Source organism: Manihot esculenta, chromosome 14 (assembly GCF_001659605.2).
Source record: "Manihot esculenta cultivar AM560-2 chromosome 14, M.esculenta_v8, whole genome shotgun sequence".
NCBI lineage: Eukaryota > Viridiplantae > Streptophyta > Magnoliopsida > Malpighiales > Euphorbiaceae > Manihot > Manihot esculenta.
The window spans coordinates 16,773,354-16,798,345 of NC_035174.2; the positions used below are offsets into that span (position 1 = coordinate 16,773,354).

General features: G+C 36.6%; 3 protein-coding genes and 1 pseudogene across 3 annotated transcripts; 3 read left to right on the forward strand and 1 right to left on the reverse strand.

The window, feature by feature from the left end:
• The first annotated feature begins 5,658 nt into the window (after positions 1 to 5,658).
• On the forward strand, positions 5,659 to 6,495 carry LOC110631094 (17.3 kDa class I heat shock protein). Its single transcript, XM_021778809.2, has one exon. It carries the CDS (start codon positions 5,793 to 5,795, stop codon positions 6,285 to 6,287), a length of 495 nt encoding a protein of 164 aa, XP_021634501.1. The 5' UTR covers positions 5,659 to 5,792; the 3' UTR covers positions 6,288 to 6,495.
• A 3,940-nt stretch (positions 6,496 to 10,435) lies between these two features.
• LOC110630982 (17.3 kDa class I heat shock protein) lies at positions 10,436 to 11,249 on the forward strand. The gene has a single exon (XM_021778656.2). It carries the CDS (start codon positions 10,551 to 10,553, stop codon positions 11,043 to 11,045), a length of 495 nt encoding a protein of 164 aa, XP_021634348.1. The 5' UTR covers positions 10,436 to 10,550; the 3' UTR covers positions 11,046 to 11,249.
• A 4,478-nt stretch (positions 11,250 to 15,727) lies between these two features.
• Positions 15,728 to 16,246, reverse strand: LOC110600535. Its single transcript, XM_021737394.1, has one exon. It carries the CDS (start codon positions 16,244 to 16,246, stop codon positions 15,728 to 15,730), a length of 519 nt encoding a protein of 172 aa, XP_021593086.1.
• A 1,562-nt stretch (positions 16,247 to 17,808) lies between these two features.
• LOC110630984 lies at positions 17,809 to 18,445 on the forward strand (annotated as a pseudogene).
• Positions 18,446 to 24,992: the final 6,547 nt, after the last annotated feature.

Below are 24,992 nucleotides of genomic sequence, written 5' to 3' on the forward strand. Positions count from 1 at the left end.
GAGGTATTGTTTGAGGCTCTTGAAAGCTTGCTGGCAATCCTCAGTCCACTCAAAGTTTGAAACCTTCCTCAGCTTCTTGAAGAATGGTAGGCACCTTTTTGCAGACATCGATATGAAACGGTTAAGTGCTACCACCCTCCCTGTGAGTCTCTGCACATCTCTTACGTAGGTTGGCTCAGGCATCTTCAGTATGGCTTCTACTGTCTCAGGATTTGGCTTAATGCTCTTTCCACTGACCATGTAGCCCAGAAACTTTCCTCCTCTGATGAAGAAGGCACATTTTGCAGGGTTTAGCCTCATTTTGTACTGCTCCAATACTCCAAATACTTCTTTTAGATCTACCAAGTGCTGCTAGAAGGCCTGGCTTTTTACCACCATGTCGTCTATGTATACCTCCACATTCCTCCCTATCTGACCTTTGAAGATCTTATTCATCAGTCTCTGATATGTCGCCTCTGTGTTTTTCAACTTGAAGGGCATAGCCCTATAACAATAAGTCCCGTCTTCAGTTATGAGCGAGGTCTTCTCCTCATCCAACCTGTCCATTGGAATTTGGTGATAACCAAATATCGCATCAAGGAACGACATATAATCAAAGTAGGCCGTAGAATCGATCATTTTATTAATATCAGGGAGAGGGTAACAATCTTTTGGACGGGCCTAGTTCAGGTTGGTAAAGTCTATACACATTCTATACTTGCCATTAGCTTTTTTGACTAACACAAGGTTTGCTAACCACTGTGAGTACATGACTTCGCTAATGAACCCTGCCTCTTCTAATTTATGCACTTCCTCCCTCCTTCCCAACCACTCTCTTCTTTTGTTTTATTGGTTTTTCCCCTGGGAGGACGTTAAGCTTGTGGGTCATCACCTCAGGGTCTATTCCTGGCATGTTGGATGGCTTTCAGGCGAAGCTTGAGGCATGTCCTTGGATTAAGGCCATAGCTGCCACCTTCTGCTCTTCAGTCAGGCCCTCCTTGAGGTTGAAAACCTTGTCTGTCTCTTCCTCTAATAATGGGAAGGTCTCTAGCTCCCTCATGGGCTCTGTCTGAGCTTCTTTCTTCTCATCCCTGGCTTCCATGACCTTTGAGTTGATCCCCTCATCTGCTGAGCTCGGTTCTGCCACTATGGCCATATATACTGCTCTTGCTTCCTATTGTCGTCTTCGGACTACTCCTAACCCTGCCTCGGTTGGGAATTTCAAGGTCAGGTATCTGATGTTGGTCACCACCTCAAACTTGTACAGCACAAGCCTTCTCAAGATTGCATTGTAGCAGAACGGGAGCTTCACCACAAAAAATACAGCGTAGTGAGTCTGAGACAGGGGTGGCTCGCCCAAGGTCAGAGCTACCTTCACCTTTCCCTCCACAGCCACCGGGGTTCCTCCAATCCCCTTCACCGGGACTTGATCCCGTATCAGCTACTCCTCTAGTATCCCTATCTACTGAAAAACCCTGTAAGGCAATAAGTTCACCTTGCTTCCATCATCTACTAGGATCTTCCAGACCCGGTAGTTGTGAATGACGGCTTCGATGACAAGGGCATCATCATGGGGCATTGGAATGCCGTGAGCGTCCTTAGGGGAGAAGGGGATGATTGTTGGGGAGTGTTCTACTACCTGCAGGACTTCGCTGCTGCTCCCCTCCCCGTCTTGGCTTCTCTTCCTCCCCCTCCTGCTCATCTGACCTCCGGTCCCTCCAACAATCATGTTGATGGTTCCACTGGAGCCATCCTTCACAAGTCCTGCCCCCTGTCTATGGGGCCTTTCTGCTGGGGCCTCTCTCTTTCTGGTTTCTTCACAAAGTTTCGGAGATGCCCCCTCTTTATCAGCCTCTCGATCTCACTGATCAGCTGGTAGCAGCTGTTGGTGTTATGGTCGTGGGTACGGTGATACTAGCAGTACTTGTCAAGGTCTCTCCGGTTTGCATCTGCTTTCATGGGCTTGGGCCACTGAAGGAAATCCTTATCTTGTACTACCATGAGCACTTCGGCTCTGGAGGCGTTGAGGGGAGTTATAGCCTCAGGGACCCGAGGTGGATACGGCCTCTGCTCCCTTCTGTCCCTGGGTTGCCTATACACCTCTAGGCCTTTATTTTGCCTTCTCTCAGGTCTTTCTGACCTATTTTCTTCTAGTGCCTTCCTTCTATCTGCAGCCTCCCTAGCGAACCTGCTGGTTGTCAAGGCGTCATCCTGCCTTATATAATTCTCTGCTCTCTTCATCAGTTCGACCAGGATAGTGGGTGGCTTCCTGCACAATGACCTAAAGAACTCGGGGGATGTGGTCCCCTTCTACATAGTTTCCACAACCCGGCTTTCATCTAGCTTCGGGATCTGCAGGATTTCTGTATTGAAATGGGCCACATACTCCCTTAAGGACGCATTCTTCCTTTGCCGGACGGTCTCCAAATAGCTGGTCTTTCTCTCAGCTGGAACTCCCACTATGAACCGGCTAATGAAAATGCTGATGAGGTCCCCAAAACTCCTAATGCTTCCAGCCTCCAGACTATTAAACCAAGCCCTCGCTGGTCCTGTAAGGGTTGTGGGGAACACCTTGCACATCAAGGCATTCGATAGAGTCTGGAGCTCCATGAATGTTTTATAGTTCAGAATGTGCTCCCGCAGATTTCTAGCTCCATCATACGTCGCCATAGGTGGCATCATGAACGTTTTTGGGACGGTTTCTTGTTGGATCCACCTAGAGAACGGTGATGATGTGGGCAAGAAGGTCTGGCTATGGTCTTTTGCCCCCAGTTCGGCTAAGAGTTTCTCCTTCATCTTCTTCAGTTTCTGGTCTACATCCTCCTCCTCTTGTCTCGGCCTCTTCTCCAGGCGATACCCATCCCTCCATTCTTCACTCTCCGTTCTCCTGACTGTTCCTGCAGAGTAGCTCTCTGCCTCGTCATTCTCAATGAGCTCTTTCACCCTTCTCCCTCGAGCCCTGGCTGCTGGCTCCTCTTCTCTATCAGCTCCTCCACTCCCTTCTCCAGTCCTCTGGCCCTCCAGCTACTTTGCTGAGGGATTTGGTAGTTAAAGGTGGATTGGGGCTCTGTGGACCCCTTCAACTATAGGGGGTATATTTAATGAGGGTATTGAGACCCCTCTACTGCAGCATCTGCCCCAGCCAATGGGCAGTATTCTGTAGCTGAAGTGCCATGGTTTGAAGGTCTTGGTTGGATATGGTGGCTCCAGGTGCATTCCCTGCCGAACTCGGTAAGGGATTAAACAGCAATGGTGGTTGGTTGGAGGGGGTTGTAGGACTAGAAAAGGAGAAATGCTGCCCTTCTTGAGCAGAGGTCAGGTCATTTAGGGTGTTAATAGTGTGGTTTTCGTTATGGTTTACTATGTGGATCTCAGTGGGTATTGCAAGAACAGAACTCCGGTGACGAAAATATCTCATTCGTTCCTACAGATGGTGCCAATTGATGTTCTGAGATTCAGAAAATAGGGTTTACAATAGTGGTGTAAGCTTAGATGGAGAGGAAGACGTTCCTCCCCTTTTATCCCTTTTCCTTTTGTCTACTAGTGACGTCTAACCGCTTCTCTGCTACAGTGCCACATGTCTCTATCACTAAGGTCCGTACGTACGGACATGTCAGAGCCCCTTTCTACATCAGGTGGCCATTTAATTCCCCTCGGCGCACATGCGGGCAGGGTTACGAAGTGACTAGGCCAGCTACTCTCCTTCACGTCACATCACCGGGCTGGATTACTTTCCGATCAATCTGGACTCGCGATCGACTCGGCCTGCCCCATGTGTTTGGGTCAAGACTTGAAATGTTGGACTGGTCGGCTAAAGGGAGATTTCATGGACTTTGGGCTAGCGTTATTCTCTTGGGCCCGATCTTGTCCAGAATATAAAAAGGCCGACAGTCGTGAAATACAATCCAATATTCTAAGCAATCATGGACCATGGTTATGAATTCACAGATAAAGAATTTTTTTGCTTGTTAATTAAGATGATAATTTACTATCCCGAGAGGTGAAATAAGATAAAAAGAGTTCATTTTTCTTTCATGCGTCAAATTCAAACTCTAGTTATAAACACTTTTAAAACTCTTGGAACCATTTTATCCTCCTAATAGATTTCCCCGACATAAATTCGAATTACTCGGATGGTATCTGAGCTTGTGCTCATTTTTTTACCTTCAATATCTACTTCTTTAGTTCCTTTATCTGGTTCCAGAGAACATAAAAAATCAGCCTAGAACCATTTTGTCCTATTAATAAGTTTGTACCCCACAAATCCGAATTACTCGGATATGGTATCTGAACTTGTGCTGATTTTTTAAACATCAATATCTTCTTCTTTGGTTCCTTTATCTGGTTTCACAGAACATAAAAAATCAGCCTACAACCACCACATGATCTATAATCCTACCATTTTCTGCTATTATCTCAACAATAAATAAGAAGCTGTCAAGCTCATCCAACTTTGCTCAGAATTTAAGTTGCGGCTTATTGCTAGTTTGGTAGAATGGTTAAGTAATTTTCTGAGACTAAGAAAAAACAAGCCTCATTTATTCGTGAAATTCAAAAACACAAATTTGTGCATATAAAAAATCTCCAAGCAATTTATGGACTAGGGAAATAAAAAGCAGCCTATGCATCAAATATCAGAGAAATACAACTGGGAAAATGGGATGGTAATATTTTATCCAGTCATATCTGCTGAGTTAGGGTGACGTTTGATTGGCTTAGGCAAGTCAAAGGCAGAAGAAGATAAAGTTGTTTTTCTTTCTTTTTGTTTTTTTTATCTATTTTAACATAAGAAAATATAAACCTAGTGACTGGATTTTGGACATTTTTTTAATTAAACAAGTTCTTTATCCCTTTAAAAGTCACATCAACTTACCTTTATTCAATCTATATATATAATTAATATATCAATTGTTTGTATTATTTTTTATATTTTTAATTTTATTTATTTATTTAAATAATAAAAAATATTAAGATAAAGTAAAGTAATAATTACATAAAATAATAAAATAAACTTTTTGATATACTATAAAAATTTAAAAAAATTAAATTTACTAATCAAACTACTAAAAATAATTATTAAAATAAATTATCAATCATTTAAAATATTAACGAATAAATTACTGTTTATTAACAAAAAATCATAATTATAATTTCACTTTACTGATTTTTTTTCATATAACAAGTATTTTAAATTTTGTAAGATATAATTATTTATTCTTAAATTTTAAAAAAAATTTCCACAATTGGAGCCAATAAGGCATGGGCTTATATTTTGCGTGCAGCCACATGAGGAAAAATTATAAAATATAAAAGGTTGTACTATGTAAATTATATAGCATACTTTCCGGGTATAATAAATTAATAGAATAAAGACATATGTATAAATAAATCTTTTTTTAAAAAAAATTAAAATTTAATTATCATATTTTAAGTGTTCATCATTTATTTTTAGTATATATATCTATTTATTAATTTTTTATTAATTTATTATTCTATATAAAATTGCCTAAATAATACCATAGTTGTTGTACTGTATAATTACTCACGCACGTCAGACACGATCCTTTACTCCAATTTCCTCCACATCCTAGAAAGATCTCCTGTTTCCTTCTTCGTGAACCATCGAGAACTAACCATATGCTTCTAGAAGTTTCATCATATAACAGTTAAGAAACCGCACCCTATATATACCTCCTTCCTTCCTCTCTTCAAACCGCAGATCTAAGCATAGAAATACACAAATACAAACAAGCCTTCACTGAGCAATCTTGTTCTTTTCTCTCAATTCCCATTTCAAAAACCAAGCAAGAAAAATGTCTCTCATTCCAAGCAGCTTCTTCGGTGGCCGGAGAGCCAACGTCTTCGATCCTTTCTCTCTCGACTTCTGGGATCCCTTCTATGGCTTCCCATTCCCAAGCACATCTCTCTCAGTCTCAGCTCCTCGCTCTGAGTCCGCAAATGAAACTTCAGCATTTGCCAAGGCGCGCATAGACTGGAAGGAAACTCCGGAGGCTCACGTTTTCAAGGCTGATCTTCCAGGAATAAAGAAAGAGGAAGTGAAAGTGGAGGTAGAAGAAGGCAGGGTTTTGCAGATAAGTGGAGAGAGAAGCAAAGAGAAGGAAGAGAAGAACGATAAGTGGCATAGAGTTGAGAGATCAAGAGGGAAATTCTTGAGAAGATTCAGGCTGCCAGAGAATGCAAAAGTTGACGAGGTTAAGGCAAGCATGGAGAACGGAGTCCTGACAGTGACTGTTCCTAAAGAGGAGGTCAAGAAACCAGATGTCAAGGCCATTGAGATCTCTGGTTGACTGAAAACAATGGCAAATTCCATCTATGGGGTGTTGCAGTTTGGTCTGAAAAAAGGTATTAGAATTACAATATCTTCTAATAAACAAGTAATATAGATGAGTGTAATCTGTAATATAATTGGTGTTATGTGGTTCTTTTGCATGGAGTTGTAATTTGAGTGTACTGAATTTTCTTTGTTAATACAGATTTGATCTTTTCGTTTTCTTACCTTCTTTAATGCGTTGAGAATTTCTGGGCTAAGTATGTGAGGTTTCTAATACAGCCCAATGTTCCAAGCAATCATGGAGCGAATTCACCAGAAAAAACTAAATCTTTTCGCTTGTTAATTAGTGGAACACAAATGTAAGAAAATTGAACTTATCACCTTCTTCGTATACAATTTTATTGTCATAATGCTTTCAGACTTTATGGAAATAAATTTTATTGATGAAGATTTTTTCAATAATTCAAATTTTATTTTATTAAAATATTAATAAAAAGTGCAAGTATTTTGACTATAATTTTTTTAATAGTTACTTTTAATTAAAATTTGAATTCAAAGGGAGACTAAGACAGTGAGATTGCCAAAGGAAGAAACAGAGAAGGAAGGAGAAAAACAGAGGTAAAAATAGGGAAGGAAATAGGCAAAAGAAGAGGGGAAGAAAAAGAAAAAGGAGGAGAGAAAAGAGAAAGGAAGCAAGATTCCTAGACTTGATACTAACTTTTAGGTGAAAATGTTAGCAAATTAAAGCAATGAAATTGAGACCGGCAAATGAAAGAGGGCAAGACCTGGGCATTTTGCTTAATTAGGTTTGAAAAAAAAAATTTGTCCTGAATCCGGGTTTTGAAAAAAAATTTTAATCAGATTGTTTTGTCGTATTTTAGAGAGACGCGGGAATAAATAATAGATTTACCGCATCTTAAATTATCAAATTTTTCTTTAAAAAATATTGGTATTTAATATATTTTTAAAATTGAATGAATAAAAATAACAAACACCTAATGGGTATAATTAATGGGATGAATAATTAATATACTTATTTTAAAAATTTTATAAAGTTTTAATTTTTTTTCAAAATTAAAAAAATTTTTTATAATATAAAAATTAAATAATAATTTTCATATATATATATATATATATATATATATGAAGGGGTAATATATTTTTTAATGAAAATAATTGATGTTATTCAGATTAGATAGATTACGTGGTTGGATTGAAATTATACCGTGAGTTAACATGAGAGAATGGTGGTTGTCCATGGAGCAATTAGGACGTTCAAATTACTATTTCAAAGAGAGAATGTAATAAATTGCTTAGAGATTTAGTGTTGGAGAATAGTGTATTTTTGTTTTTATAATCTTTTGCTGCAGAAATATAATAATAATATAAAATTTTTCGATAATCCGATAATGATGTAATTGTGTATTTAATAAAATATATTGCCAACTAATAAGTTGACAATCCCGTGATTATAAATAAAAGGTGAGTCTTGATGACATATTGTGTATTATGGTGTCCAAATCTTTCTTTCTAGAAATACATTTTCTACTCACTTAACTCTTACCACATGAACATTTCTCGTGATTACAGCTCATAGTTTATTTTAAATGGCTTTTATATACCATCATTTACTTTATTTCGTAGACGCAATAAAATTCTTATATATATCATTTAACATATGCATAAAATGTAGTTTTGCTGTAAAATATCCTAATGTTTAAAAAAAAAATTTTAACCTAAATTAAGAATTTTTTTTATTAATTGGCCTCTCTCTTTAATATTTTAGAGAGAGATTTTTCTCTCTTTCTTCAATTTTTTATATGAGATTAAGTTCTCTTTTTTATCGGTTTACACGACTTTTCCTCCTCAAAGATTCTATCTCACCCAGAAATTTGAATATCGTCTTATCCTACATTTGATTGGGTTGTTCTTTATTAATTTTTTGTTAATTTCTCTTCCGATAGTGTGTTTGAGAGAGATAGATGAAAGACTAACTTGAGAGTTTTTTGAGAGAGGTTCATCTTTATGGGGTGGTTATCTTCTCGCTCTTTAGTATGGTATTTAATGGTTGATTTGGATCAAATTTGGATTCAAACTATCTTAATCCATCATAAGTTAGTTGGTTTTGTAATCAAATATAATCAATCTATCTATTTTTTTTTATTGGTTAACTAATAATTAACCATTCAAATCATCTATTAGCTTCATATTCTATCAACTATTAAAATTAATTTAATAATTAATGATATATTAATTATGAAATTTACTAACATAATAAAAGCGTAATTAAAAATATAAATTAAAAATATCATAAAAATTAAATAAAAATAAAATAATTAAATTTAAATATTACATTTTAAATAATAAGCAAAAAATAACTAATTAATTTTATAAATTATATATTTTTAAATCTGGTAAGGTTAAAAAAATCTTAATTGCAAAATAAAAATTTTAATTTTAATTTTAATTTTTCAAAAATTAAAAAGTTAAAATAAAAAGTTAAAATAATCTCTACATATTATTTTAATTATTTTCAAAAATATGACTAATTTAATTTTTAAAAATTAAAAAATAAAATATATTTTACACATTATTATTTTTTTTTAGAAACATGACTACTTTTAAATATTGCATGAGTTAAAAATTAAATAATTTATGATGTTGTTGAGATTAAATAAACGATGTGATCAGAGCTGAGCGATAGTTGTAATTAGTTATGACCTGTAGGGAAGAAAACGTGAGGTGATAAGAGGTGTTCACAGCAGCCACTCCAATGCTAAAATCAATATTTCAAAAAGAGAATACAATGATTGCTTAGAGATTTAGTATTAAAGAATAGCGTACATTTACCTCCGCGATCGTTCTCTTTTTATACCGTAAGAAAATAGAGATAGATATATCATTTTCTGATAATCCAATAATGATGGAGCCGGATTATTAGTAAGGATCTTCATCGACTAATTGATCGAGAATCTCATGATTACAGGCATAAAGAGAATCTGCTGGATTGTAATTGTTAACACTAACTTCCTTGTAGAGTTTCATCCTGAAGTTAAAAGTGAGAGTCTGTTCAACCTGAAACCGACATGTCTTGAGATTGACTTGAATCTTCTGAGTCTTCTTTTCTACCGGTAGGACTACGTACAGGTTTATCACATAGTTTACTGTTTACTTTGAACGAATCTCATATAGCATTAAGGGACTCCACTGATCTTCGATTCAAAGATAATAGTTGCCTTTATGATCTGGGGCATGTGGCCGATTCATTGATAAGGGATCTTGTCGACTAATTGGTCAAAAATTCGGTGATTACAGGCATAAAAGAGGACTGCTGAATTATAGCCGTTAAGGCAATTTCATATGAAAATTTGACCTCTTCAGAATAAAGCAAAATTTGATTAACAATCGAATTGAGATTGACTTGAAATTTTTGAGTCTTTTTTTTCTTTCGATGGGATCTGAGTATTACCTTATCAGACTTTTATTACATTGCTCTATCAGTGCCGCATGTTACCTTCTTTTGATTATTATTATTATTATTATTATTATTATTATTATTAAAATAAGTTAATAATTACATAAAATAATTGGTTTGATATATACTATAAAAAATAAAAATAATCATAAAATTTACTAATCAAATTATAAAAAAAACAATGATTAAAAATCAATAAAAGGTTATAATTATAATTTTATTTTTTTTGATATATTTTATTAATTTTGTTTTTTACGTATCAACAAGTATCTTAAATTTTATAAGATATAATTATTTATTCTTAAATTTTAAGAACTTTTTCCACTAGTGGAGCGAATGAGGCATGGGCTTATATTTTGCATGCAGCCACATGAGGAAAAATTATAAAATACATAAATTATACAGCATATTTATATGGTATAATAAATTAATAAAATAAAAAAATATATATAAAAAATATTTTTTAAAAAAATTAAATTAATTATCATGTTTTAAGTGTTCATCATCTATTTTTTAATATACCATAGTTGTTCTCACACACGTCAGACACGATCCTTTACTCCAATTTCCTCCACATTCTAGAAACATCTCCTGTTTCCTTCATCCTGAACCATCGAGAACTAACCATATACTTCTAGAAGTTTCATCATATAACAGTTAAGAAACCGCACCCTATATATACCTCCTTCCTTCCTCCCTTCAAACCCCAGATCTAAGCATAGAAATACACAAATACAAACAAGCCTTCACTGAGCAATCTTGTTCTTTTCTCTCAATTCCAATTTCAAAAACCGAGCAAGAAAAATGTCTCTCATTCCAAGCAGCTTCTTCGGTGGCCGGAGAACCAACGTCTTCGATCCTTTCTCTCTCGACTCCTGGCATCCCTTCCATGACTTCCCATTCCCAAGCACATCTCTCTCAGTCTCATCTCCTCGCTCTGAGTCCGCAAATGAAACTTCAGCATTTGCCAACACACGCATAGACTGGAAGGAAACTCCGGAGGCTCACGTTTTCAAGGCTGATCTTCCAGGAATAAAGAAAGAGGAAGTGAAAGTGGAGGTAGAAGACGGCAGGGTTTTGCAGATAAGTGGAGAGAGAAGCAAAGAGAAGGAAGAGAAGAACGAGAAGTGGCATAGAGTTGAGAGATCAAGTGGGAAATTCTTGAGAAGATTCAGGCTGCCAGAGAATGCAAAAGTTGACGAGGTTAAGGCAAGCATGGAGAACGGAGTCCTGACAGTGACTGTTCCTAAAGAGGAGGTCAAGAAACCAGATGTCAAGGCCATTGAGATCTCTGGTTGACTGAAAACAATGGCAAATTCCATCTACGGGGTGTTGCAGTTTGGTCTGAAAAAAGGTATTAGAATTACAATTTCTTCTAATAAACAAGTAATATGGATGAGTGTAATCTGCAATGTAATGGGTGTCATGTGGTTCTTTTGTATGGAGTTGTAATTTGAGTGTGCTGAATTTTCTTTGTTAATAAAGATTTGATCTTTTCGTATACAGTTTTATTGTCATAATTCTTTTCAGATTTATGGAAATAAATTTTAATGATGAAGATTTTCTCTATAATTCAAATTTTATTTTATTAAAAAATTAATAAAAAGTGCAAGTATTTTGACTATAATTTTTTTTTTATAATTACTTTTAATTAAAATTTGAATTCAAAGGGAGACTGAGACAGTGAGATTGCCAAAGGAAGAAACAGAGAAGGAAGGGGAAAAACAGAGGTAAAATCAGGGAAGGAAAGAGGCAAAGGAAGAGGGGAAGAAAAAGAAAAAGGAGAGAAAAGAGAAAGGAAGCAAGATTCCTAGACTTGATACTAACTTTTAGGTGAAAATGTTAGCAAATTAAAGCAATGAAATTGAGACCGGCAAATAAAAGAGGGTAAGATCTGGGCATTTTGCTTAATTAGGTTTGAAAAAAAGTTTGTCCTGAATCTGGGTTTAAAACAAGTTTTAAATCAGATCGTTTTGCCACATTTTAGAGAGACGCGGAAATAAATAATAGATTTACCGCATCTTAAATGATCAAAATTTTCTTTTAAGAAAAAAGGAAAAGTGATATTTAATATATTTTTAAAACTGAATGACTAAAAATCAGAGTGATTAATTAATATATTTATTTTAAAAATTTTAATGTAATTTTTTTAAATTAAAAAAATTAAGTAACAATTTTTTTTATAGTATAGAAATGGTTAATATATCTTTTTAATTAAAATAATTGATGTTATTGAAATGAGATAAACATTGTGGCCACTAACTGTAACTTACTGTAAAGATTTAACATCTTTAGAATAGAGCGAATGGAGCGAATTTTGACGAAGAATTGAATTAAGACTAATATGAAATTTTTGAATTTTTTTTCATTTGGTAACATTGAGTATCCTAATCCGATTCTTGCTATATTACTCTGTTTTCGAATTCCAATATATTACCTCCTCCTTATTATTATTATTATTATTATTATTATTATTATTATTATTATTATTAGTAAAATAAATTAATAATTATATAAAATAATAAAATAAATGGTTTGATATACATTATAAAAAATAAAAAATAATCATAAAATTTACTAATCAAATTATCCAAAAAAATAGTAGTTAAAATAAATTATAGTCTATTTACCTAAAATTTAAAATATATGGAGGTTTATAATATCATAATTCTATATATTGTTTGTATTTCTGTATAGAATATATTTGTTTAGTATATATAAGGTCTATCAATAGTTAGCTAGTGGCTAAGTATACAGACTATATAATAACAAATATTATCTCAATGAACTCTAAGTTTTATCACGTCCCCTTAATTCGTGCATTGTGGGGACATGACGAATTGTTAAGTGTTGCATTAGAGTTTGATGTCGCATCTTGGATAATGGTTTAGCCAGAATGTCTGCTAATTGATCTTTAGAGCAAATAAAATGCACTTTGACTTCATTCTTTTGTACTTTATCACGAACGAAATGAAAATCGACTTTCAAGTGCTTCGTCGAGTATGGAAAACAGGATTGATAGAAAGATATGTTGCGCCAATATTATCACACCACAAGTTGGGAGTTTTGGTGGAATGGAAAGTAATGTAATGCAACATTGACTGAATCCAAGTTAATTCAGTGACAGCAAGACCAATAGCTCGATACTCAGCCTCTATTGATGAACGACAACTTTTTATTATTTCTTATAATTTCAAGATATGAGATTTTTGCCCATGAAAATAGCATAACCTGTGGTGGACTTGCGATTATCAATGTCACTCACTGAATCAGCATCAGTATATATATATATTCAAATATGTGTTTGCCGATTTGGAGATGTGAAGACCATGACCAGCAGTGTGCTTGAGATACCTCAATATACGCTTAACCGAACACCAATTGTTTTCAGTAGGTGCATGAAAAAACTGAAAAACCTTGTGAACTGAATAACATACCTCAGGTCAGGTTAAACTCAAGTATTGCAATCCACCTACTACACTCCGATATAATATGGGATCACTCATTAGGTGGCTTTGTGTAGCAGACATCTTATCTTTTGGAGTTGCTAGTATGGAAATTTCCTTGTAATCTCCCATCTGTGCTTTGTGAAGCAAGTCAAGTATATACTTTTGTTGAGTTAACAAAAGTCCATCAGCAGTCCAAGTTGCCTCCATACTAAGGAAATACTCCAATGTACCCAAATCTTTCAACATGAACTCAGATTTGAGAGAGGAAATAATATGATTCAAAGTATGACTGCATATACTGGTCATGATAATATTGTTCACATACACAAGGATAAACAACTTGATATTGTTCTTGACATAACAAAATAGAGAGGAATCTGCAGGAGATATTCGAAACCCTTGATTGATTAAGGCTGAGAACATACGTTTATACCACTGACTTGGAGGTTGACGAAGACTGTATAGTGAACAGCATAGACGACAAACATGATCTGGTTTTGATTTATCAGTGAAACCTGGAGGCTGCTCCATGTAAACTTCTATCATCCAAATCTCCATGCAGAAAAGCATTAGAGACATCTAATTGCTTCACTAACCAACCATTTGAGATGGCCAAGGACAAAATTATTCGAATAGTAGTTGGTTTGACAACCGGTGAAAAAGCTTCAAAATAATCAATACTAGGACGTTGATGATATCCCTTAGCAACAAGACGAGCCTTATATCTATCAATACTGCCATTAGATTTTTATTTAACTCTAAACACCCATTTACAACCAACTATATTCTATGCCTTGTCCCGAGGAACGAGTTCCTAAGTTTCGGTTTGAATTAAAGCATTAAACTCTTGAATCATGACATCACGCCAATTTGAATCTTTGACAGCTTGAGTGTAGCAACTAAGTACTGAGAAGGAGGCAGTCACATTATTTAACTTTAGAGACTATGGAGTTTGTGGTTTGAGCTTGCCCGTTTTCTGTCTAGTTACTATGGAATGTGTCTTAACTTGCAAAGGAACAGGGGGAGGAGATGAAGTGTTGTTTCTACTGGGATCGAATAGGTTGGAATCTGATTCTGGTTGTGTAATTGAAACGGTGCGTTGGAGGTTTAGCTGAGTTGGAGGAGTAAGCGGTTCGGTTTGATGAAAATTGGTCAGCTCGGTTTGGATAGTGTAAAGTGATACGATGCGCTCAGATGATGGGCTTATGGTGTGGGCCTGACTTGTGTCAGTTGTGGCGTTGTTTTGGGTAAGGGTTGGAGTTAATGGAAGCAACGTTGTTTTGATGTCTAGAAGAGATTTGTAAGCTGCGTTTTGGAGGCTGCTCCTAAAACACCAGGTTGTGTGTTTGACAAAGGTGGAATGGGTGGTAACGGAATGGACGTAGGACTCACTTTAGCCATTAAGGTGGTGCCAGTATCATCCAACTTCTTAAAATGAAACTCCTGCTCAAAAAATAAGACATGGCGTGAGATAAAAAGACGACCAGAAGAAATTTCAAGACAAGTATACCATTTATGAAGTTTACTATAGCAAAAAAAAACACAACGAGAAGACTTAGGAGCAAGTTTGTGAGATGAATAAGGTTTCAACCAAGGATAACACAATGAACAAACACACGCAATTCATCATAAGTAGGTTTCTCATGAAATAAAAGTTCATAGGGAGTGTGTTTGTTATTGAATGAAGAGGGCAATCTATTTATTGTATAGGTAGCAGTATTGAAGGCATAAGTCCAGTAATTGTAAGGAACTAAAGCATGATGTAATAGAGATCGGCCTAACTCAACAACATGCCTATACTTTCGTTATGCACATCCATTTTGTTTAGGAGTGTGAGGACAAGAAACCCTTTGTAAAATCCCATGTTCTTTCAAGTAATTGGACAAAGACCGAAATTCTCCCTCCAATCCGATTGAAAGTTTTTGATAGACAGTCCAAAATATTTTTTTACTAAACACCGAAATTGAACAAAGACAAGAAAGACATCAGATTTTTATTTAAGAAAATATAACCAGTAATACTTACTAAAATGATCATAGAAAATCACATAATAACGAAAACCATCAATAGGAACAACAGGGGCAAGACCCCAAACGTCAGAATAAATGAGTTCAAAAGGCTGTTTAGCACGATAATGAGAATCAACAAACGGTAGTTTATGTGATTTACTCACATTATAAGCATGAAAATGATGAAATTTATTACTAGAATTAAAAAAAAATATTATTAGATCTAAGAACATCATGAACAACTTAGAAATTTTTACGTTCTAGCCGCTCATGCCATAACGAAACCATTGCTGGAAAAGTTTTTGGAGAGAATAACCGAACTTGTTGTAGAGGAAAGTGATAAAGACCATTGTCACTCGGACCTTGGTATAACACCTGCTTCGTGGGGATATCTTTCACAAAATATTTGTTAGGAAAAAATTCAATTGAAGTGTTATTTTATGAAGTAAAAGCAGAAACTGGCATTAAATTGTTAGTGATAGCAGGTGAATAAAGAATATCATTCAAACGAAAATTATGACCATTAATAGAAGTAATTGAAGAACCACGAGATAAGACAGGAAAGTGTTTTACCATTAGCAATTGTGAGAGCGGTGGGATCATTAACAGGAACAGGATGAGCTATAGTTTCCTGATTAGCTACTAGATGATAATTTGCGCCGGAGTCCACAGTCCAAACCTGAAGAGGTTTGGTTTGAGTTTTTACTACATTGGCTTGAGAATTGGTGCGAGGTGAGGGACATTGTCTTGAAACATGTCCTGTTCCATTGAAATTAAAACATGTTAAAGTAGAAGTGCCACGACCAGAAGCATAACTAGACTGCCCAAAACTGCGTCCTTGATATGATGACTGTCCACCACGCCCACGGTAACCACGGCCATGCCCTCTACTGCCTCGTCTAGAATTTGCATAGTGAGCAGTAGCAAGAACGACAAAATTAAGAGTGAGAGAATCAAACTTCAATTGGGATTCTTCTTTGAGCAGTAATGCATACAACTCACTAAAAGTAATATGAGTATTTCGTGCTTCTATAGCACGCATAAAAGGACGAGAATCCGGATCCAATCATTCCAAAACATCACAGAAAAGATTTTTCTCTGTAACAGATCCTTCTAATGCACAAAGCTAATCATAATACGATTTTGCTTTGCGCATGTAATTGTCAATCGAATAATTACCTCGCTGCAAATGCTTGAGTTGTTTATGTAGCTGTTGAATTCGCGTTTTAGCACTGGTGGAATAAATTACAGTGAGCTTGTCTCAAGCATCCTTGGCAGTGGCGCAACGAGTGACCAGATAAAGAATAGATTCAGAAACGAAACAATTAATCCAGTTATGAACGATCTGATCTTGACAGAACTAATCCATAAATGTGGGATTTGGTTTGCCATTGGGTAAAAAGCGATCTAGTGCAGTAACAGTATCATCGACATAAGAAGCCAATCTGTATCCATGAAGAAGAGGCATGATTTGTGCATGTCATAGCAAATAATTACCCGAAGTGAGTTTAATTGTGAGAAATTGAGTGACGTTTGGAATCTGAAGATTGGAGATAAATGATGTAGATCCGACAGTAGTTGAAATAAGAGATTACTCAATGCTAGCCATTGCTGTTACGAACAGAAGGAAGAATAATATGAGAAAAACGTAAAAACCAAGAGAAGAATTTGCTGTAAAGCCTTTACGGCTCTGATACCATATGGAGGTTTATGGTATCGAGAATTCTATATATTGTTTGTATTTCTATACAGAATACAATAATATAATATATATAAAGTCTATCAACAATAGCTAGCGGTTAAGTATACAAACACTATAATAATAATCATTATCTCAACGAAGTTTAAGTCTTATTCATTGACCATGAAATTATCTAGCATTTATCAATGAAAAGTTATAATTATAATTTTATTTTTATTAGTAATATATTTTATTAATTTTTTTATATATCAAGTACCTTAAATTTTATAAGATATAATTATTTATTCTTAAACTTTAAGAACTTTTCCAACTAGTGAAGCGAACGAGGCATGGGCTTATATTTTGCATGCAGCCACATGAGGAAAAATTATAAAATACAAAGTTGTACTGTGTAAATTATACGGCATATTTATATGATATAAAAAATTAATAAAATAAAAATATAAGTATAAAAAAAATAATTTTTTTAAAAAATTAATGATGAACACTTAAAACATAATAACTAATTTTTTTAAAAAATTAAATTAGTTATTATGTTTTAAGTGTTCATCATCTATTTTTTAGTATATATATATATCTATTTATTAATTTATTATACTATATAAAATTGCCTAAGTATGCCATAGTTGTTGTACTATATAATTACTCATACACGTCAGACACGATCCTTTACTCCAATTTCATCCACATTCTAGAAAGATCTCCTGTTTCCTTCTTCCTGAACCATCGAGAACTAACCATATACTTCTAGAAGTTTCATCATATAACAGTTAAGAAACCGCACCCTATATATACCTCCTTCCTTCCTCTCTTCAAACCACAGATCTAAGCATAGAAATACACAAATACAAACAAGCCTTCACTGAGAAATCTTGTTCTTTTCTCTCAATTGCAATTTCAAAAACCAAGCAAGAAAAATGTCTCTCATTCCAGGAAGCTTCTTCGGTGGCCGGAGAACCAATGTCTTCGACTGAGTCCGCAAATGAAACTTCAGCATTTGCCAAGACGCGCATAGACTGGAAGGAAACTCCGGAGGCTCACGTTTTCAAGGCTGATCTTCCAGGAATAAAGAAAGAGGAAGTGAAAGTGGAGGTAAAAGAAGGCAGGGTTTTGCAGATAAGTGGAGAGAGAAGCAAAGAGAAGGAAGAGAAGAACGAGAAGTGGCATAGAGTTGAGAGATCAAGTGGGAAATTCTTGAGAAGATTCAGGCTGCCAGAGAATGCAAAAGTTGACGAGGTTAAGGCAAGCATGGAGAACGGAGTCCTGACAGTGACTGTGCCTAAAGAGGACGTCAAGAAACCAGACGTTAAGGCCATTGAGATCTCTGGTTGACTGAAAACAATGGCAAATTCCATCTATGGGTTGTTGCAGTTTGGTCTGAAAAAAGGTATTAGAATTACAATATCTTCTAATAAACAAGTAATATAGATGAGTGTAATCTGCAATGTAATGGGTGTCATGTGGTTCTTTTGTATGGAGTTGTAATTTGAGTGTGCTGAATTTTCTTTGTTAATAAAGATTTGATCTTTTCGTTTTTTACCTTCTTTCGTGCGTTCAGAATTTCTGGGCTAAGTATGTGAGGTATCTAATACAGCCCAATGTTCCAAGCAATCGTGGACCGAATTCATCAGAAAAAAAACTAAATCTTTTTGCTTGTTAATTAATGGAACACAAATGTAAGCAAATTCAACTTTATCACCTTCTTCGTATACAGTTTTATTGTCATAATGCTTTCAAACTTTATTGAAATAAATTTTAATGATGAATATTTTTTCAATAATTCAAAATTTATTTTATTAAAAAATTAATAAAAGGTGCAAGTATTTTGGCTATACTTTTTTTTATAAGTACAGTTAATCAAAATTTGAATTCAAAGGGAGACTGAGACAGTGAGATTTCTAAAGGAAGAAACAGAGAAGGAATGCGAAAAACAGAGGTAAAAACAGGGAAGGAAAGAGGAGAAGGAAGAGAGGAAGAAAAAGCAAAAGGAGGAGAGAAAAGAGAAAGGAAGCAAGATTCCTAGACTTGATACTAACTTTTAGGTGAAAATGTTGCAAATAAAAGCAATGAAATTGAGACCGGCAAATGAAAGAGGGCAAGATATGGGCATTTTGCTTAATTAGGTTTTGAGAAAAAAATTGTCCTAAATCTGGGTTTCAAAAAAAATTAAATCAGGTCGTTTTGCCACGCGGGGATAAATAACAGATTTGCCGCATCTTAAATTATTTAAAACTGAATGACTAAAAGTAATAAAAGTTATAATTAATGAAATAATTAATTAATATATTTATTTTAAAAATTTAATAAAATTTTAATGTATTTTCTTTAAATTAATTAATTAATTAATTATTTTTTATAGTATAAAAATTAAATTATATATATATATATATATAAATTATTATTTAATTTCCATACTATAAAAATTTATTAGTTAATTTTTTTCTTTATTGACCGTAATCAATCACAGCACACTTTCAATGGAGCCATATCATTTATTTAATATCAACAACATCAATTATTTTAATTACATACTATAAAAATTTATTAGTTAAATTTTTTCTTTATTGTTCGTAATTAATCACAACACAATTTTAATGCAGCCATATTATTTATTTAATATCAACCACATCAATTATTTTAATTAATATATATATATATATAATTAAAATAATTGATGTAGTTGAGATTAGATAAACGACCGTGATTGAATCGAAATTGTGTTGTGATTGGTTACGATGAAGAAAACATTCATAACATCCATTTCGATACTCTAAGTCACTGTCTCGATAGGAGAATGTAATAAATTACTTAGAGATTTAGTATTAGAAAATAATATATTTTTGTCTCTGTGTAGGAAATATAGTGTTGAATATAGAGTTGAATATAAAATTTTTCAATAATTCGGTAATGATGTGGCCGGCTGCTTGATAAAAAATATTATCAGCTAATAAATTAATAATTTCGCGCGATTAGAGGTGAAAGACGAGTCTTGATAACGCACCGGATATCATAGTGTCTGGATCTTTCTTCTTTAGATATGGACTATATTTCCTACTCACCTGATTTCTTGCCACGTAGATCTATCTCACGATGACAGCTCACCGCTTATTTTGGACTGTTATTATGTAATATTAATAACTGTATTTCGTCTTTAAGAGCAATAAGGTTTCTATATATATATCACTTAACGTATGTCTAAGATGTAGTTTTGTGGCAAAATATTTTGATGTTTTTTAAAAAAATTTTCTATCCGAAATTAAGAATTTTTTTTATTAATAGGACTCTCTCTTTCATATTTTAGAGTGATATTTTTCTCTCTCGATTCTTCATTTGAAATCAAGTTCTCTCGTTTGTCCGCTTATACGACTTTTCTGTCCAAAGACCCTATCTCATACAGAGATTTGGATTTCGTCTTACTCTACATTTGAGTGGATCTTTTTTTTTCACTTTTTTATTAATTTTTTTTGTTTATTCTTATGATAGTGTGTTTTTCTTTTATAGAATGTGATTTTTGAGGGAGACACGTGAAAGACTAACTTGTTTATGAGAGTTTTTAGAGAGAGGGTTCATCTCTACGGGGTGTTTATCTTCTAGGGTCTTTAGTAGGGGTGTTCAATGGTTAATTTGGATCAAATTTGAATCCAAACTATCTTTATCCATCATAAGTTAGTTGCTTTTGTAATTAAATTTAATCAATCTATCTATTTTATTTATTGGTTAACTAATAATTAACCATTCAAATTGATGATCTGAGATCCAATAGGGTTTTTCAAGGGTTTTGTGTTACAGAATAAGGCTTAAACTTTCTGAGGAGGGGACTCCTCTTTTATACATTGTCTTGCTTGCTGGTGACGTGTAAAGGTCTCTCCAGGATTGGGCCATGCATCTCTGCCATACAGATTCGGGTGTACTAGGGTATCAGCTGCCTGTTACATGCGTAACGGCCTCTGATTCTCCTCATGCGTACGTTCGAGCGGATCTGCCAGGCTGTCTGGTGAGTACTGTTCTGGACCCCGGGCTGGGCCGAGAGTTGGGCTGGACGCTGGGCCTGAGAGGGGTCTGCTGGTCAGGGATCAGGCTGGACTGAGTGAGGAAGCTTGGTCGAGCCCGGCCCGGAAGCTGGGATGAGCCAGGCTTGTTGGGGGGTATCAAGTACGTGGGCCTCTGTGTCATGGGCCTTTGGCTGGGGTCAAGCCCCTGTTCTGGGGTGAAGAAATCCGGCGGTCATCAATTGCCCCTTCACCTTCTCGGGAGTTATTGCTCCAACTGCCGAGGGGGTGAATATCAAGAACCATCATGGCCGCGCCTGTTCGTGTCCAGGTGTCTTTATAATACTCTTTCATTTTTTTATCTTTGCGCAGTTTCTGAATCCTATCTGCTCTTTCCTCTTTCGGACTTTTCTTTATTCTCCGCGTTCTCGGTTATTTTTGCTTTCCTGTCATTGTTATCTGGACATGTCTTTTCTTTCTTTTCTCATGAATATCTTTGAAGGATTCTGACAGCATTAATTGAGAATTCGGCTCTACCTTGTCCTGCAAAACATAAACTTTTGGATATATATGTTAACCTCACCTCTTTACCATTCCCAGGCACTTTGTTGGAACAGAGAGATTTTCTTGTTTTATCTGTGAAGGATCCATTTGGTGCCTTCTTCAAGCGGGCGAAGGCGAGCTTGATATTACATTGCTGTGTTGCCCCAGGAATTTGTTTTAATCTTACTTTTATCATCTCGACGGAAAATTGTGCTAACTTATCTCTGTTTTGGGATTCTTTCGTAGTACCTGAGATGAAGATGAGTCAATTCAAAATTTCAGAGGAGTGGATGTTACCTCTAAGGAGTTTGAATGTTGCTTTGGGGATCCGTCTGGTAGGGCGGTTGATGGGTGGGACCATTCGGCAAGTTGCTGAAATTATTTTGCCCAGATCTTCTGGCCGACCTCCCCCGTTGCTGCCTTCTTTGGATATAAATGGAAGGGGCTCAAGTGCTCGGTTTGTTGTTTTCTTTGATGTGAAGCACTAGTATTATTAGTCTCTTTGATGTGAAGTACCAGTATTACGCGAGACTGAGATCTGCTACACTCAGTCAAGCTTCTGCTGGTACCTTCACACGTTAGCCCGGCGATCCTCCTGAGGTCGTAATCTGAAGCCCGTGTTTTTTTATGCGTGATATACACACAGCATATGACATGTGAGTTTGTCACGCGTATCACACTTGGGCAACCGAATGCCGTCCTACAGAGGATCCATGGGAAACGCTTATGAGGATTAACTTCTTGGCTTTCTGCAGCTCTTTCTGCCAAACTCACATATCGAGCTGCGAGAGTTTCTCCGAACCGAAGGCCGAAGTAGTAGGATAGGTGATAACGATGTAATTGTTGATGATGATGCATGTGGCTATGTAAATCCTTTAAGGATAGTCTTTCGTCCCGTAGTGTAGGCCTTTGTAACGTGCTGTAATGTGCTTTTCTTTTAATGAAGTTCTCGTTTTCGTTCATACTTGAGTTGTTCTTTCTCTACCATGGATGGAGTACTGAAACTGCTTTTCTTCGTAGCTTTAACTGAAATTTGTTTTTTCTGAGCTGAACTAACTGTACTCGTGAGCCGGACTTCGGACCCATTTAGCCAACTGGGCTTTCATATTTCCAAACTGGGTTGTCTGACCGATCTATGAGCTCGGTCTCTACTTAGATGAATTGAGCTTTGAGTCTCCTTCATCCGGGCTCTCAGGTGCGTTGTCCGAGCTGGACTAGCCGACCTGAGAGCTCTGTCTTTCGCTTAGTGAAATGAGCTCTGGGTTAGATGGCCGGGCTCTCAGGTCATGTTGTCCGAGCTGGACTATTCCGACCTATGAGCTCGGCTTCTGATAAGTCGAACTCTAAGCTCTCAGCTCAGTATAGATCCGAGGTACCCTTGTTTTAACAAGTCAAATCTTATATATTCTATGTGATGAGTAGGTCTAACCTTTATCATGCTTTCATCTGCTTGCATCTTTGAGTTTTTCTTTCCATTTCCTTGATACTTGCCATGGATGTGGTGAAGTGATGAATCTTGTGGGTTACGTTGTCTTGGCTGGAGATCAGGTCTGAACAAGTTGGGCTTGCCTGGGCCTTTAAGTGATGGGCTATCATTGTGGACCTGGCCCTTGATAGATGTAGACAAGCCCAGCGATCATCCTTTTGCCCCTTTACCTTCTCTCCGGTTATTACTTAACCGTTGAGAGGGTAAACTTCGAGAGCAATTAATGATCGCGCCGCTCCAAGACAAAACTGTTCAGATCAACGTTCCGTCTCATCATTGCCTTTCATTTCGAATTCCTTCTGTCTTCCGAAGAAATTAGCTCTCTTCTGCTCTCTGGCTTCCTGCGACTCCTTTTGCGTTTTTCACCTTATTGTGTTCTCAGGTACGCTCCCTTGTTCTTCAATGGCAAGTTCAAAGCTTCCTGATGTTGTTAACCTTGAGTCACGTATTACTTCTTCCAATATAACTGATCACATCTCCCGGAGGCTTCTAGATACTCCGTTGTATTTTATTCGAGCACCTCGTCCAAATGAGAGGATAGTTCTTCCCTACCCTCCCCCTCCTGGTTTAGTGGATCCCCAAGAGGGTCGTAGCATAGTGTTTTTCCTAAAGCAGAGAGAATTTGGTCTACCATTTCCTTTTTTCCCTTTCTTTGTTGAGGTCTTTGAATACTTTGGGGTAACTCCTCGAATGTTATCCCCAAATTCCATTTTATTTATGTCCTGTTTTGAGTCTATCTGTCTGTGTTGGGGTTTCACACCTACGGCCTGTCTGTTTGTTACTTTTTTCCGCCTGGTTAGGGCGAAGCAAAACTTCTATTACTTTTCCCCCCGCAATGGGCTATCTCTTCTTACGGGCTACAAGGATTCTATAAAGGGGTGGATAGAGAATTTCCTTGTGGCGGAGCTGAAACTAGGGTCCTGCCGATCGTGGGATGTGGGCCTAAGTTGGGGGGAGATCTTTCCGGGCTGTAATGATCTGCCCGAATTGAGTCTTATTGAGCAGGTTGGGCTGCTTCGACTGACTTCCGTTGAGAGGAAGTATGATGTCGAGAAGTGTATGTTTGCGGCCAACCTTAGGGATATCCAGGACACGGGTATAGTGCTTTGTCCGGCTATTCTGTTTCTTCGTTGTTAAGAATATCAGATAATATGCTGATTCTGTATAATTTCTTATTTTTTGCAGCTTCTGAGGTTAAAATGGACGGCATCAAATTCCCCAAGAACCTTGACCTGTCTCGGGAGAACATGCACGCAATTTTTGACGCCTTTGGGGATGGGCGTTCTGTAACTGAGATTGCTATAGAGCTAGCTCAGGTCGCTTCCTCCGAGAAGGTCAGCCGGCCGTCTGGTAAAGCTTCTTCTCGAGCTTCCAAGCCGAGCTCTCACAGCACTAAATCGGCTCAGCCATCTAGCCGTGGTGGGTTGAGCTCAAAGTCTACTGAACAAGTGGGACAGGGTGCTGCCCATTCTACTGAGGAGGTGTCAAGGGGAAAGTTTAAGTCCCCTGCTGAAGACAAGGAGACCTCTGGGACGGGGATGGAGATCATCCTCCTAGGGGATCAAAGTCCAGAGGTTTCTGGTGAAAGTGCCCCTGTCCCTGTGAGGACTGAACCTGAGGGTTCTGAGGGCATTCCAGCAAAGATCGGAGGCAAGCGCCCAGCCTCTTCTGGAAAATCTGCCTCTTCTCCTGTCCGGAAGAAGTCCAGGGTTGCAACAGGATCTTCTCCAGCTCTTCCTCCCATTGGGAAAGGGAAAGGTGTTGCTGCTGACCCGTCATTGCCTTCTCCTGGCAATTCTCTAAAGACGTCGGGTATTACATCCGAGTCTCCGGCCAGTGCTGTTGCCGACCTTCTTAGGGAGCAAATGTTTGGTGGAGCCACAGAGGCCTCGGATCCACGCCTTCTTGCTCTGACCGGCCTTTTATCCAGCTTTACCAAGCAGCAAGCATCCTTCCATTCTCGCTCTCGTGAGGAGCTCGGATCGTCCATTAGGGAGATGCTTCTAATGGTAAGTCATTTTTCCCCCTCCTTTCAGTTTGCTTTGTTTCTTTTTCTTGATGGTTGCGT

Excerpts from the sequence above, each read along its gene's own strand:
- LOC110631094 (XM_021778809.2), top strand. The coding sequence starts at position 5,793 with ATGTCTCTCATTCCAAGCAGCTTCTTCGGTGGCCGGAGAGCCAACGTC.
- LOC110630982 (XM_021778656.2), top strand. The coding sequence starts at position 10,551 with ATGTCTCTCATTCCAAGCAGCTTCTTCGGTGGCCGGAGAACCAACGTC.
- LOC110600535 (XM_021737394.1), bottom strand. The coding sequence starts at position 16,246 with ATGCGTGCTATAGAAGCACGAAATACTCATATTACTTTTAGTGAGTTG.